The 14621-nt window shown below is 46.1% G+C and overlaps 2 protein-coding genes across 6 annotated transcripts in view; one reads left to right on the forward strand and one right to left on the reverse strand.

The window, feature by feature from the left end:
• LOC120020452 (proteoglycan 4-like) lies at positions 1-4949 on the forward strand. Its single transcript, XM_038964131.1, has 5 exons — positions 1-1555; positions 1727-1843; positions 2802-2993; positions 3116-3272; positions 3376-4949. The coding sequence occupies exons 3-5, from the start codon at positions 2865-2867 to the stop codon at positions 3735-3737; spliced, it is 648 nt and encodes a 215-aa protein (XP_038820059.1). The 5' UTR covers positions 1-1555; positions 1727-1843; positions 2802-2864; the 3' UTR covers positions 3738-4949.
• LOC120020451 (nucleoprotein TPR-like) overlaps positions 4334-14621 on the reverse strand; it is a 25779-nt gene continuing 15491 nt past the window's right edge. Inside the window, exons 30-48 of one of the 5 annotated variants that reach the window (XM_038964130.1) lie at positions 13940-14070; positions 11599-11788; positions 11127-11312; positions 9862-10041; positions 9396-9582; positions 9051-9244; positions 8820-8896; positions 8497-8696; positions 7868-8358; positions 7530-7736; positions 7089-7308; positions 6611-6852; positions 6371-6442; positions 6196-6287; positions 5930-6036; positions 5517-5781; positions 5330-5439; positions 5103-5207; positions 4334-4610 (exon numbers count right to left, since the gene is read on the reverse strand). In XM_038964130.1, the coding sequence (XP_038820058.1) occupies positions 4552-4610; positions 5103-5207; positions 5330-5439; positions 5517-5781; positions 5930-6036; positions 6196-6287; positions 6371-6442; positions 6611-6852; positions 7089-7308; positions 7530-7736; positions 7868-8358; positions 8497-8696; positions 8820-8896; positions 9051-9244; positions 9396-9582; positions 9862-10041; positions 11127-11312; positions 11599-11788; positions 13940-14070 (3315 nt within the window). In that variant the 3' untranslated portion in view covers positions 4334-4551. Of the gene's footprint in view, positions 4611-5102; positions 5208-5329; positions 5440-5516; positions 5782-5929; positions 6037-6195; positions 6288-6370; positions 6443-6610; positions 6853-7088; positions 7309-7529; positions 7737-7867; positions 8359-8496; positions 8697-8819; positions 8897-9050; positions 9245-9395; positions 10042-11126; positions 11313-11598; positions 11789-13939; positions 14071-14621 lie in introns of all 5 variants that reach the window. The other 4 variants (XM_038964129.1, XM_038964128.1, XM_038964127.1 and 1 more) reach the window with 4 other exon arrangements.

The following is a 14621-nucleotide window of genomic DNA, read 5'->3' on the forward strand; positions in this document are numbered from 1 at the left end:
CTGTTTTATGTTTCATGTTTTGTGTGGACCCCAGGAAGAGTAGCTGCAGCTTTTGTAACAGCTAATGGGGATCCTAATAAAATACCAAGTGGTAGTGAGAGTAAGTGCTCTGTTTCGGTGTGCCTCATTGTTATTGTAGCGAGATCAAATCACTGGAAGATCTCAGGGGTATACTACAAAGCAGGATCAATGAGTTAGCCAGCTAACTTTGATAAACAACCAGAAATAACTATTGATTTTCTGGTTCATTAAGAAGGCTAAACTGAGATTTGTGTTTTTGGTTGTTGACTCATTTAGACCATGCCCATTTCAAGCTTAAATAAGAAGTTATTTCAGAATATTAAGGCAAGTTAGCTTGCTAACTCATTGAGCCTGCGCTGTAGTATACCCCTCGTGTTGTACACAGACCTACTCAGAGAGATGAACGCCACAATAAAGGTGTGCTGAATGACATACATTCAAATCACTGTACACTGTTCAGTTGCTACATTATCACTTGGGTCCAGAGATCTTCCTGACCACATGATCTGACAAGGCAAAACCTTTAAGAGCCCTAGTACTAGCCAGAGATTACCTATTATATTGGCACTATCATAGAGTTCTTCCTGGTTATAGAGTAATTGGATTAGTTTAGTCATGATTGACCATGTTCCACTAACTTACTGTAAGGAACACTACAGTCAGAATGTAGTTAAAATATCACATTAAAACAATCGGTTATTTTTGTTTTGTAATACAGTACTATTATATCAGTTCGAAGTTTGGGCCCTGAGAGTGAAAGCTTGATCATACACTGTGGTACGACCACATTGTGAATCACGAGAACAATTCAAACTTTTAACCAATTGAGGTTGGCATGATAAAAACCAATCAGTGTGTCGTTGTTGGAGTCCACACAGAGTTGCGGGAACAACCATGCAGGTCTGGTTATTAATATAAAGAACATAGTGTTTTTTGGGGACCCTTGAAAAGCAAGGTCGTCACCTCACTGTGATGTCATCGGTGTCTATGCCCACAGATGCTCTTCCAGTTTTTTATTCCACACCTCAACACACCTGGCCAGTTTAGTTCTACTTCCTGTGAGTGCGTAGGAGGTCTCTGCATCATTTGTGGTTTTAATTGTGGCTGTATTTGAACTAATAAAAATGTCCTGCGGTAGCTGTCACTCCAAAACCAGCCCTATTCACACTTTATAAAGCCCATAGGAAGTTAGAGAGAGCAAGGTGAGTCGACTGCAGTTGACTTCTGTGAAGGTGATTGGCGTTCTTCTATCTTTTTCTCTATTTCAGGGACCTACCAAGCATAACATGTGAAGAGAACATTGATAATTAGTTATGGTTTGATTATTTGAATGTAACTTTGTAGAACTCCTTTATGGATAAAACCAAAGAGAAAGATGCTTTTTCCAGTTCATCCTACTGAGTTGGACAAAAGGTATTTCATAGTCTTGTTTCTCTATTCTATTTGAGACAAACTCATGATGACTGCATCATCGTGTTGGCTGCCTTCGTGGTGGAGACCTGTGCTGCTCTTCTGCCATTCTCCGCTGCTCAAGGTAAGAACCTATTGTCTGGTACAGGGGCCACATTATATGCTGAATATGTGACACTGTTAATATCAACAGTTCTGTAAGTCACTTTGGACCTTTTTTAATGGTAGCATTGAATGTACAGTAGTAGTTGTTTTTGAGCTCATCCCTCCCCATCGCTGTCGTCCCAACCGGCAGACAGCTGCAGTGCTAGATGTGGTGAGCCATTTGCTCGTGGCCAGCCCTGCCAGTGTGACACCAGCTGCCTCCCTCATGACGAGTGCTGCAAGGACTTTGAGACTCTCTGCACTTCCGGTAAGACTGATGCTACTACCATGTCATTACTATGTCTTTATTTAAAAGTCAGAATGGTTATTCATCAGAGTCTGTATATATGCATGAATGTAAACATGTGTTGATGTACCTGAAACTCAAACTATGTGACAGGCCAAGTCATCCATCAATGGTGTAGTAGACAGGACCATGTACAAAGAGAAAGTCTGTGTGTTGGTTCTTTTTTTTGACCCCCCCAAAACCCCAACAACTTCAGCCCTCTGGCAGACATAGCCAAGGCCATGGTGTTGAATGATCCCAGCAGACTTAGCTGAGTCCTTCGGGGTCAAGAACCCCAACAAACCCATAACTCTGGCAGATATAGTCAAGGCTTTGGTGCTCAATGACCCCCAGCACTCAGGCAGGCATAGTCAAGGATTTGGGAGTCAAAAACCACAACGACCCTGAGACACCCCAAAACCTCAACAGCCCCAACACTCTGGCAGATCTAGCTAAGGCCTTGGGGCTCAACGACCCCAACAAATCCATCACTCTGGCAGACATAGTCAAGGCCTTGGGGCTCAACGACCCCAACAAACCCATCACTCTGGCAGACATAGTCAAGGCCTTGGGGCTCAACGACCCCAACAAACCCATCACTCTGGCAGACATAGTCAAGGCCTTGGGGCTCAACGACCCCAGCACCCTGGCAGGCATAGCCAAGGCCTTGGAGGTCAACAACCCAAACAAACCCCACAAAAGTCTACCAGGTAGGGACCTCAGATTAGATACTAATGTAATGTTTCTCCATCAGTCACATTTGGGATGTCTGCTCTGTTGTGATGTATAGTACTGCATCAATTGATTATGGCAAAAAAAAAAATGCAATCACTGTCAAGTAAATATTTAGCTATTATACAGTAAGCTATATGTATTATATAGTAAATGAAAAACAATTGTAATGGCTTCTACCCACACGGGTGTGTCCTCTTTACTCTAGATGCCAACAGTAACACAGACCTCTGCAGTGACCTGCCCATCAACGGACTGACCACTCTGGCTAATGGAACCATTCTCATCTTCAAGGGCGTGTGTAGAGCATTGTAACATCACAGAGGAGTTGGGCATTCCATCCCCTATCGACAGTGCCTTCACCCGCACCAACTGCCAGGGCAAGAGCTACATCATGAAGGTACTGTAGAACTGCAGAGGAAAAATCTAGAACCTGAGAGAAGTTCAGAGGGTTGGGGCAGTGGAGATTCCTTGGTGGAACCAAATGGCAACACTTTTGTCCCAATCTCTTTTCCATGTTAGGGTGATGGCGACTGGAGGATGGACAATGGCAAGATGGAGCCTGGTTACCCCAAATCTGTTGCCTCTAGTTTTGATGGTCTGACTGGCACCATCACTGCAGCCCTGTCTGTGCCTGCTACCTGGAGAAGGCCTGAGTCTGTCTACTTCTTCAAGAAAGGTTAGGGAAAGCTTTGAGGATTACCACTACCTAACCTACTCCCATTGCTTTACACCAATGAGCTTGCTTCACTCGATCCTAATTGACCATTTCTTTCTCACAGGAGGCACCATGCAGAAATACTCCTACCCTGCTGGAAGTAGTTCAGTCTGTGGCAAGAAATCCAAGTCCAGTACCAAGAAACACCACGTTCGCCAAGCAGAGGTGCATCTGGGAGGAGAGATTAACATCAAGCGGTCTCTGAAAGGCTTCCCCTCCTCAGTGACCTCAGCTGTGTCTGTCCCCAGCGCCAAGAAGGCTGACAGATACAAATACTTCCTCTTTGCTGGACCTAAGTCTCGGTCAATGTATTGTACATCTGATATCTTGGTTATATCATGGAAATGGGGTTACTGCAGTTCAAAAGACATCTACGTAATGTACTGTATACATACACACTTAAGAAACGTATCATTCTTACGCTGATGCTGCGTTTGACATACGGTGTTCAAAACATTAAGAACACCTGCTCTTTCCATGACAGACTGACCAGGTGATCCCTTGAGGTCACTTGTTAAACACACTTCAGTGTTTATGAAGGGGAGGAGACAGGTTAGAGAAAAATGTGTAAGCCTTGAGACATTGTTAGTATGTCCTATTCAGACATTGAATGGGCAAGATAAGAGATTTAAGTGCCTTTGAACCACAGGTGGCCGTTGGCACATTAGTTGGAGAGGATAGGCTCACAGTAATGGCTGGAATGGAATTAATGGAATCAAACATGTTTTGACTTGGAGAAACAGAATATGCCATGTGTAAATGACCGGTCACTTAGGATAAAAACAAATACTAAAAAGTCAAAATGCTAATCTAAAAGCAAATGGCAGCCCTGCCCTGGTATTCTGTTGGAAAGGTAGTTATTTATAATCTATATAGTAACATTTTAGCACTACTTCAACATCAAGATATCTGGTGACCTGCCTGCTCTGGCAAAACCAGACAACCCTGATCCCCGCCAGAACTCCATCAACTGGCTCAAGTGTGTCTAGAGCAACCCTATGGATGGACCACCGACAACGACAAACATTTTATTTTTCTCAAAGTTTATTAGCAAAAACAAAAGCAATGGAACAATTACTCTTCTTGAAACAAATACAAAACAACTAAAATGTATGGTATCCACTGACACAAAGTTAGGGAAGAAGTCCATCACAAATTAGTTGAATTTTTTAAGTAGACCAAGACACTGATTGATAGTTGGGACGAAGGGAGGGGGGTGGAGCAGTGCACAATGGCATCATTAGCGGGGTAGGTTTCCTCTACCGAAGGGGCCTCTTCCTGCTCGAAGGAACCCCATACCTTGAATGGAGGAGGCGAAAAGAGACAAGTTCCATCTTACCCATCATCCAAAATGGCCACCCTATGAAGCTTGTAACTGTTGTGCTGCTTTAGATTGGGTCACTATAGCTTCTTTGAAGATTGTTTTGATGTGCATTGAAATAATTACCTCTAAACTGTCAGTGCTAAGCTCAAACATAAGATAATACCATACCTGGGGGGGCTTAAATAGCTCTCGCATGACAGCAACCCTGCTCCAACAATACTTGCAGCACATGTACTCCAACATGCCAAACAAAAGTCTACAATGTGTGCTTTATGTCACCTACTTTCACTTGCTTATCAAACTAATAAAAACAATTCTCCTCTACTTTGTTGTGTGCTGTGTTTCTACTCTATGATGCAACAGTATGGTAGCAAAGCCACTGCTTTAGTTGAATGGACTTATAACATGTTGTTCTGGGTTAAAAGTGGCCTTCAAGACTTAAAAATTCTATGTAGATGAAAGCTCACCTCCTCTGCGGATGAGCGCCCTGCCCCTGTTGGCTGTCCTCATGGGCAGAGAGTGCTGGGCCAAGGGGCGGCCGGAGGGCTTGGGCTGCACACTACTGCTGGTGTCTGAAGAGAGAGGGAGCGAAAGAATTAGAGAGGAGACAAAGAGGTTGTAAGCAGGGATGAGAGAAGGTTGAGGTGTAAGAGAACAAGCAAGAGAGACGTGAGAGAGGGAAAGCTGTACTGACCGGCAGAGCTGGAGGTGGGCTCCTGGCTTGTGGAGGGCAGACTGGCATCGTCTGACGGCTGGGCAGAGTCCATCTCAGCCTGGCTATCCATGGACGCTTCACCACTCCTACTAATAGGATTGAAAAGTGTGTATGAGCAACACACACACACACCCCATCCCCACACCCCAACAACCCCTGTTCTCACCCTTCACTATCTGCCTCCATGAACACCTCGTCCCCGTCATCTCCTGGGACGGCCTCTCCGCCGGGGACTGCCAGCCCGTGGTGGCTCGTGGATGTTGTCACCATGGGAACAGACTGGGATGCCATGTCCTGGGCATCAGAGGGGTGGGATTCATTGAAGAGCGTCACTGGGGCAGCAACCTGCAGGGGCGTGGTGGGAACACTCCTCCCTCCAGACTCCTCGTCGTGAGCGGCCAGGAACAGAGGACTCTCGTACATCCCCAGACCTACAGACACAACCACAGAGGTCAGGGAGTTGAAGCGGACACTCAGTACAATGACATATCAATTTCATGACAGAGATATTGTATCTATAGAGGAAAAAGACAGTACAGAGCAGCATATTCACTCAGTGCTACTTGGTGTGTGTTGTACCTCCTTGTGAGGCGAGCTGTCCGAGGTCAGAGTGGGACGAGCTGGCCTGAGGCATGTCTTCAGGAGGACCAAACCTGAACCTGGGAACTCCTGCTACCTGGGGAGAACTGAGACAGACAGAAATATAAGACATGGGACAGACACCGATAATAATATCAATGAAAAACCAACGGCCAAGAGACTGTGTCCAGTCAATAAATACCAAATCACAACATTCATTTAAGGGTCCATACAAGCAAGTGTGTGTGTGTGAGAAAGAGACGTACTGGATGGCCTCAGCAAAGCCATCAGTCCGGTGGGGCACCACCAGCGTGGGCGTACTGGGGACCATCCTGTCATCGTCATCAAAGAAGTGTTGCTGAGGGATGGAGAACAGAGATGGTGAGAGAGGACTAGAAAACTGTGCAAGACATGACTTGGTTAGGTTACTTCCTGCCTTACCATGTTGCCTATCCCAGGCGTGAGCTGGGGTCCTCTGCCTACAGACTGCCGGCGGATTGGCGCAGACAGCCTCTGTGGGACAAACAACCACAAGGACGCTAAACTAGACAAAATCTTTTTGCACAGCTGACTCAGTACATAGCGAATATTGTATAATTGAACACAGGAGCATGTTAGTACAGGTTACATCTGAATATCTGTATTTACGTCTGAAGGCATGTGTCTGGATCAAAACCTTACCTGTGTGGGTGGAGGTCCCAGGCCCAGCTCAGTGCCGGGGGGCTGGATGTAGAGGCGTGGGGGCAGGGGGTGTGGGGGTCGGCGGGGGACGGACTGGGGCAGGCGCAGGCTGGAGGAGGGGGAGAAGGGGGAGGTAGAGAAGGAGAAAGTGCTGGTAGTACTAGCGGTAGGCTGTAGTAGTTCTTTGGGGGGGTCGGACATGGCCATGGGGAAGGATTCGGTGGTACTGCTGCTCCCCTCACCTGGAAGCAGGGGAAAGGGTTAATGTCTCAGACTGATACGTCAGTCACATCTACCCGAAGTTTCTATTCACTTCTACTTAATGATATTTACTGCATTCATTTTACTTTCAAAACACGACATCCATATTTGGAAGTCTCAATTGTCAAACAAAACTCCCTCAGTCATCAGTGTTTCAAATGCCAACTGGGGGACTTCATAATACAAATGTTGTACAAAAACAGTGTCTCTCTCTCACCGCTTTGCGAGTCAGCCTGTTTCTGGGAGGTGGAGTCTATAGCTCCCATGCTCTCCTCGTTCTCCGAGGCAGGCTCCGAGGTCTCAGGGCCCGTCTCGTCTCCTTCAAACGGCTCGTTGGCGTCTCCGCTCCCCTCGTTGCTCTCCTCTCTTCCCATCCCCTGGTCCTCGTCATCATCATCATCATCATCATCCTTCTCTTCCTCCACCTCTTCCTCATACTGGGAAATACAAACATTTCTTGAATAATCAAATGTATTTAAAGATTGTGACAATTGTTAATGTATACAAAGTGCTTTTACAGAAAAAATAATCTAGCGTGAAATGCTGAAAACACCTTTCTTCAAATTAAACACCTAAATAGAGATCAACAGATCAGATTCTGCAAACATTCATAAAACACTGAATATATTTTAACGTCAACATATACTGAAACCCTCACCTGCTCTGCCTCCTCCTCTTCCTCTTCTTCTTCTCGACTGGAGCTGTCTGTGTCGATGATGATGACGTCAGGCTGGCGCTCTTCGCTGGAGTCCTGGGTGTCAGAGGGTTGGTGGGTCACCTGGTGGTCTGAGGGGACAGACTGGGACACCCCGTCATCCTCTTCCTCCACCTCTCCCAGTACAGGAAAGGACACGTCTGGTAGCTCCTACCACACACAGTTAGATAGGGTTTTGCAACAGGACTCATGTGATGATGAATGCATGCACCTGTACACATACAGGGCCTGATACACATGCGTATGAATTTGTGCGCACACACTCCTGTCTTAAGGTTTACCTGGCTGCCGTCTGGAGTCTCCTGGTTCTCCCCTGACCCCTCAGCCTCTCCATCAGTGCCCTCTTCATTCTCCTCCTCCAGGCCCACTCTCTGGATGATACGGAGCTTCTTGGGGATGGGTGGTTCGTCTGGGTTCTCCAGGGCCGTGTCAGGGCTCTCTGCCCGAGCCTCCAGCTCCACCTCGCGGGCACGCTTTGGCCCAGCAGAGCCCCCTGTAGCAATAGCGGAGCCAAATACAGCCGTAGACGTGGAGGGCCTCTCCACTTGACCACTAGGGCCCGCCTCGGTCTCCTGACTGGCCGGCTCAGCGGTGGGCGGGGCCTGCTGTTGCTGGGTTGGCTGGACGAAGGCGGTGGCCTGGCTGCTGATTGGCTGAAACTGAGAGTGCGTGATGTTCTGGACGCTAGGGCTGGTGGAGCGGACAGAGCCGCTGGTGCTGCCGAACACAGACACGTGTTCCACAGGGGTTCCACCCTCAGAGGACTGCAGCACTGTGGGGGTTAACACACACACACACACACACACACAGGGGATAACAAGGTCAGGTCAAAAGTCGCCCATCCACAGCTGCCCTGGGGGACAGTGGCCAATCTAATGCCAATCCTATAATACAGAGCCACTTCTCTCACCTTCCTGGCTTTCAGACTGTGTATGGGGCATGACAGTGGCCGTGGGTGTGGGCATGGTTATGGGCACCATGGGTCGGATGCTGGCCCTGGGGGTGGACTTGTTCCCGGGGATGGGGGAAGGTTTACTGGGGGCACCGCCCGACACTGTGGTGGGTTTGATGTTGGCAGTGGGGGGCTGCTCTGAAGAGCCGGAAGAACCACTGTTTGGTAAGAAATTGGAGACAAGACACAGATGTGGTGTTAAGAGTTGGGGGATGCATCAGTTACTTTAGATTTTAAACCAGTATTTATTTTCAGTGTGCATGATTCAGATATATTTCTACCTTCCCCTGTCTGCAGCTTGGGAAGTCCTCTGGTTGATCTGCCTCTGTTCTGGAGCTCTCTGCTGCTGCTCCTGGGTCTGGAAGGAGAAAGTGTCCATCACAAATAATTGAATGGGAATTTATCTCCTGGATTGACTGAATTTAAAATGTAATTTATCCCAAATCAAGTGTACAGTACTCCATGTACAGTATGTATGGGTATATGCAGATGTTTGTGTGCAGTGCCTGTACCTTATTTTTCCCCTGGTCCTGGGACTCGTCTCTATGAGGTTGTTCGTCACGGTGGTCTCGGAGCTCCCTGATCTCTCGGTCCTGTCGGTGCAGACGGCCCTCATACTGGGACTTGAGAGCACTCAGACGCACCTCCTGCTCCTCCCGCTGCTGCTTCAGCTCCTCCACCTCCTTGGTCAGATGCTCCTTTGCAACTGGGACACACACAGAATACTTCATTTGGAATCCGTGATGAGTACAAACCCCAGATAGTTCTCACATCACTTAAATAATTTCTTTAAAAATCGGGGCAACAAACTAGATAATGTGCATAAATAAACATAAACAGCTAGCTATGTGACTTACTGTTGAGTTGGTTGATCTTCTGCTTGGCTCCCATGAAGACCTTCTTGGTCTTCTCCTCCTTGTCGGCCATCTGTTGCCGTAGCGACTCCTCCTGAGCAGTCTTCTCCTGCAGCTCCTGTTTCAGCCGAGTCACTTCACCCTGGGTCCCCTGGGCCTGGGTAGACTGTTCCTGGAGCCGGGTCAGCTCCTGTTTCAGCCGGGTCACTTCACCCTGGGCCTGGGTAGACTGTTCCTGGAGCCGGGTCAGCTCCTGTTTCAGCCGGGTCACTTCACCCTGGGTCCCCTGGGCCTGGGTAGACTGTTCCTGGAGCCGGGTCAGCTCCTGTTTCAGCCGGGTCACTTCACCCTGGGTCCCTTGGGCCTGGGTAGACTGTTCCTGGAGCCGGGTCAGCTCCTGTTTCAGCCGGGTCACTTCACCCTGGGTCCCCTGGGCCTGGGTAGACTGTTCCTGGAGCCGGGTCAGCTCCTGTTTCAGACGGGTCACTTCACCCTGGGTCCCCTGGGCCTGGGTAAACTGTTCCTGGAGCCGGGTCAGCTCCTGTTTCAGCCGGGTCACTTCACTCTGTGTCCCCTGTGCAGACTGTTCCTGGAGCCGGGTCAGCTCCTGTCTCAGACGCCCCATCTCTGTGTTGCGCTCATTCACTGTCTGACAGGGTGATGGAGAACAATACTTTATTAATCCATACGAGATGGAAATGTGTCTCCTGCTATCATTAGAGGGGTTTGGGGGTCAACGGTTTGAGGTGTTTTGTAAAGCTGTATGGTGAAGGAAGTACAGGAAAGGGAATAGATTGGTCCTCCAGAACCAGGGAACAGGATCATGGTTGGACAAGAAAGAAGGCAACGTATTCTCTGTCCAAGCAATCATGCTCTTTCTATGAAAAAATATGTATTTATGGAAATTCAAATACAATCAAATGTACATTTCTAGTCAATAGCTAGGTTTCCATCCAAATGGTGACAGATTTTCAGGCGAATAATTAAAAAAAATCTGCATAAAAACACCAGATTTTCCCACCAGTGGTGAGTTTCCATCAAACTGACTTGTTGGGGATAAAAGGCTTTGTCACAAAAACTGTAGTGATAAATAGCTCAGACGCAGTCTGGTTTCACCTCATGCTCTCTAGGACAAGACTTTACTGATAGTGGACAGGGGGTTATATGATGAGATATGGATAAGAGCAAGACAATCTCAATTGATAATTGGCAGCCAAGCACCGATCATCATGTCACAAGCGTTCAAATAACAGCCTACCCTCAATATTTAGCCTATTGGAAATGTGCCTGATCACTGTGCACTTAACCACCAGCTGAAGTTCATAACTTATTTCATCTGCCTATAAACTTTTCATGTTTTCCACATTGTGGTGGTAGGCCAATATCATTTGCTCCAAGTTTACTTCGATATGATGGTTATGTTAATATTTGCGCATAATTCTTTATACAGACAAAAAAGATCCCACCATGTCGAACGAACAAATAGTCTTTCGACATTTTTCATATCTTCGACATATCTTTCGAAATTACACCGACATTTCCTGTTTCCATAAACCCTGTCAGGACTTTTTTTTTTATGCGTCAGGTAATTCAACCGCATTAAATGGTTGGATGGAAACATGGTTTATGATATTGACAAGGTGCCAACAGCCATCTGCACAAAACTGCTTTTCTAAAAGTCTACTTAAGCTCAGCATCTACAACACTGGCTCCATACACATACAGTATACCTACCTCCTGTACGTTTTTCAGTTGTCCCTCCAGGTCTTTGACCTTGGTCTCAGCCTGGCTGAGGGAGTCCTTCAGGCTCTGGATCTCTTGGGCAGAGGCCTGCTGGGCATGTTGAGCCTGCAGCTGGGCCTGCTGCACGGCCTGCAGCACCTCCTCCTGGGCTGGCTTGGCTGCTGCCTCCGCCACCAGCTACCAAAGGGGACAGGAGCAGTGTTGGAACGGAACAGAATTAACAGTCAGTAAAGCTCTGACTGGCCCCGGGCATTGTAGCTGTGGGTGCAAACACGTGCAGGTACAGTTTAAACTTTAAACATGCATGATCAGCAAATGTACACACACACAGGCATGCAAACACACACACACACACACACACACACACACACACACACACACACACACACACACACACACACACACACACACACACACACACACACACACACACACACACACACACACACACACACACACACACCTTGTCGTGCTGCACTTTGAGCTCCTCATACTGCGTCTTGTAACGTCGTCCGATTTTCTTGACCTGCGTGATGGTCTTGTACTTCTCCTGGATGTCCAGGGTCTTCGCATCCCTCTCGGTGGTCACCTTGCCCAGAATCTCCTTCAGGTTCTGCGCCTGGCTCTGGGCTGTGGTCACCGACGCATGGGTCCTAATGGAGGACAGGGGTATGTACAGAGTCAAGTGTAGAGGAATGTGGATTAGAAAATAACGTAATTCAAATATTTTGGACAATAATCTCTTGGACAGTTTATATTTGAGCCTACTGTACTATTACATTTGGATTCAGTTTCTGAATTGGAAACAATGAATTGTCCCCAACCCTGGTGTGCACTTGTGTGTTTTATAATTCTACAACGATGCATAGAATCAGAGTGAGCGGCAAATTGCATGTCACAACATATGAGAGGTGTATTCATTACACTGATTCTGTTGCAAAACGTTTCTTAAAACAGAAGTGAATGTTACAAAACTGGGAGGGACATACCTGAATTTGTCCAATAGAAACATGTTTAGTTGCAAAACTGTTGGGACAAATGATTACACCCCTGGGTGATTGGCGCATTTCTGTGTTAAAGTGAATTTCAACTGTTATGTGACTCAGTTAGTAGATCACTGCTCTTGCACTGCCAGGAGCGTGGGTTCGATTCCCGCTAGGACCACCCATATGAAAATGTAATGCACGCATGACTGGATAAAAGCATCTGCTAAATGGCATAGATTTGTTGATTTAACTCTGCCACTGATAGTGGTTTCAATGCTAAACTGAATTTATATGATCCACACAGAGTACATCCATAAATTCCACTCTTTTGTCGCGGCAATTCTGAATCATACAATGCAAAGTTGGTGGAATATTTAAAGGTAGAATGTTTGGTTGAGGGGGGAGCAAGTGTTGATTTGAAATCCATTATATTTATTTGCCATGGCGATTCTATTCAAAAGAATACACTTACATTTTAAAATGATTTCACAATTAAAAATGTTAGAATGTTTGATTGATTGGCATCCATGTTGAGTTGGTGGCAACAACCCCAAGACCAGGGCCCAGATTCACAAAACACTTCTTTAAAAAAAAAAAGTTCCTAAGATAGTTCGTAAGTGTAATTCCGCAACAATATCTTAAGAATTTATGATTTACGAACTTCAAATATCTTCTTATTAATCTTCTTAAAATGTGTTGTAAGGCAACCAATTTAGGTAGCAATGGCAGCATATTTCATACTGAGATTACTGTTCTAAAACATGTTCTTGGGTTTAAAACCATCAATACTGAAACTTTTAGATTAAGTTTGTGAGTGAATTAAAAATGTTCAATTGCTTTCATGAGATTATTCGCTCATTTCCCAGAGTTTAAGACAACGAATGAACTATCTTGGAATTAAGAACAAATCCAATCATTTTATTTTTAAGTATCAAATTTCTTAACTTTTTGCTTAAGGAGATACATAAGAAATAGCGCAAGACCATTTCCAGAAACCTAGGGGAATAGCAACTTGGTTTAACTTACTTCATAGGTCTACAGTTAAGGGGGGGAAAAATGGCAGTTAAGACATTTAAGGTTTTGTGAATCTGGGCCCAGACATGTGAATTGTTTCTGCTATTTAACATGATCTATTTTTCAACAATTAGCTTCTACACCTAGCCATTAAACCAGTCAGGACCTTGGATGGCACAGCCATATCATCAGTATCTTCCTGTCAGCAATGGTAAGAATAAAATTGTGTATTTTCTTAACATGATTTGGTTAATTGCTTTTTTTGTATATTCCTCAACATCACGTTAGAATTAATTTAGGAAGTGGTTGTGTGTGACTTTATGTCAGGTCCTCCCAGGTTTCTCAGAGATCTTTCATTGTCAGTGGTACTGGAAGTCCCTAAACATGGCCAGCTTCCGCTACCACAACCTGCCTGAGCAGGAGAAACAACGTCTGTCCACAAGCACAAGGTGATGAGGCGCGAGGTGGAGTTCTACAGGAGAGTGGGGAGGGAGTTCTACAAGCAGCGTATGAGCTCAGGTGACCAGTGGTTATTTTCTGACGAAGAGATAAAAAAAAATGGAAGTAATTTGGGGGGGGGGGGGTTACAGAGATGGGCTTCTCTGATATCCCATGTATTATGTGTAGTAGTAGTAGTAGTAGTAGTAGTAGTAGTAAGACAAGATTAAATAATATAAGATAGCAAATTGGTAGTTATAGTAATTTTGATAAGTGTAGGTTATTGCCTTGTTTTTTATACCAACAAATATAAAGAATTGTATGTAAATTGTGATGAGTCTATTTCGAGTGAGAGTGCGTACTGACCTGGCCACCTCAGCCTTCAGTCTCCCAGTCTCCTCAGAGAGCTGCTGGATGCGTTTGAGGTGGGCCTCTCGCTCAGAGTGCAGCTTCTTGTTCTCCTCCTGGTCTGTGTCCTTCTGCTGGCTCACCAGTTGCTGAGGGACACACACACACACACAGGGTGTGTTCTTAAATTCACTCTGGAGTGCCAGAGTGTGCTCTGGGCGTTCGCAAATTCAGAGCGCTGTCAGATTGTCCATTCGTAAATTCTCTGAGCATTCAGAGCGCACACTGGATGATCTGGCCGAAGAGTAGGGTTGATCTGAGCATTCTGACCTCACAACGGGAGTCAAGCACCCAAGCTAACTGGCTAACGTTGGCTAGCTACTTCAAGAAACAAATGAGAGAACAGCTCACTGGCCATTTTACTCTCCCTAGCAGAGCTGGTAAGGCTGTTTTCATGTTATCCATAGTGTTGGTGACTGCAACTGTCCTGCTTGCAACAATTGAATTACACTTATTTGCAGACGTTTAATGACACCGGCCATATTCAACGGGTGTTGTGCGTTCGAAAATTCATCAGTTATTCTGCGCTCTGGTACACTGACGAGAGTGCTCTGAAATCGGAGTAGATAGCCAAAGTGAATTTATGAACAAACAGCACACACACATACTGTACATCATCTCTCTCACACAAACATTGAAG

The sequence above is a fragment of the Salvelinus namaycush genome, chromosome 25 (genome assembly GCF_016432855.1).
Source record: "Salvelinus namaycush isolate Seneca chromosome 25, SaNama_1.0, whole genome shotgun sequence".
Taxonomy (NCBI): domain Eukaryota; kingdom Metazoa; phylum Chordata; class Actinopteri; order Salmoniformes; family Salmonidae; genus Salvelinus; species Salvelinus namaycush.

What these genes read in the sequence shown, in the direction of transcription:
- LOC120020452 (XM_038964131.1), top strand. Translation starts at nt 2,865, where the DNA reads ATGGAACCATTCTCATCTTCAAGGGCGTGTGTAGAGCATTGTAACATC. An exon ending in GCAAGAGCTACATCATGAAG is followed by an intron (nt 2,994 to 3,115) that starts GTACTGTAGAAC and finishes TTTCCATGTTAG; the next exon opens with GGTGATGGCGACTGGAGGAT. An exon ending in TGTCTACTTCTTCAAGAAAG is followed by an intron (nt 3,273 to 3,375) that starts GTTAGGGAAAGC and finishes TCTTTCTCACAG; the next exon opens with GAGGCACCATGCAGAAATAC.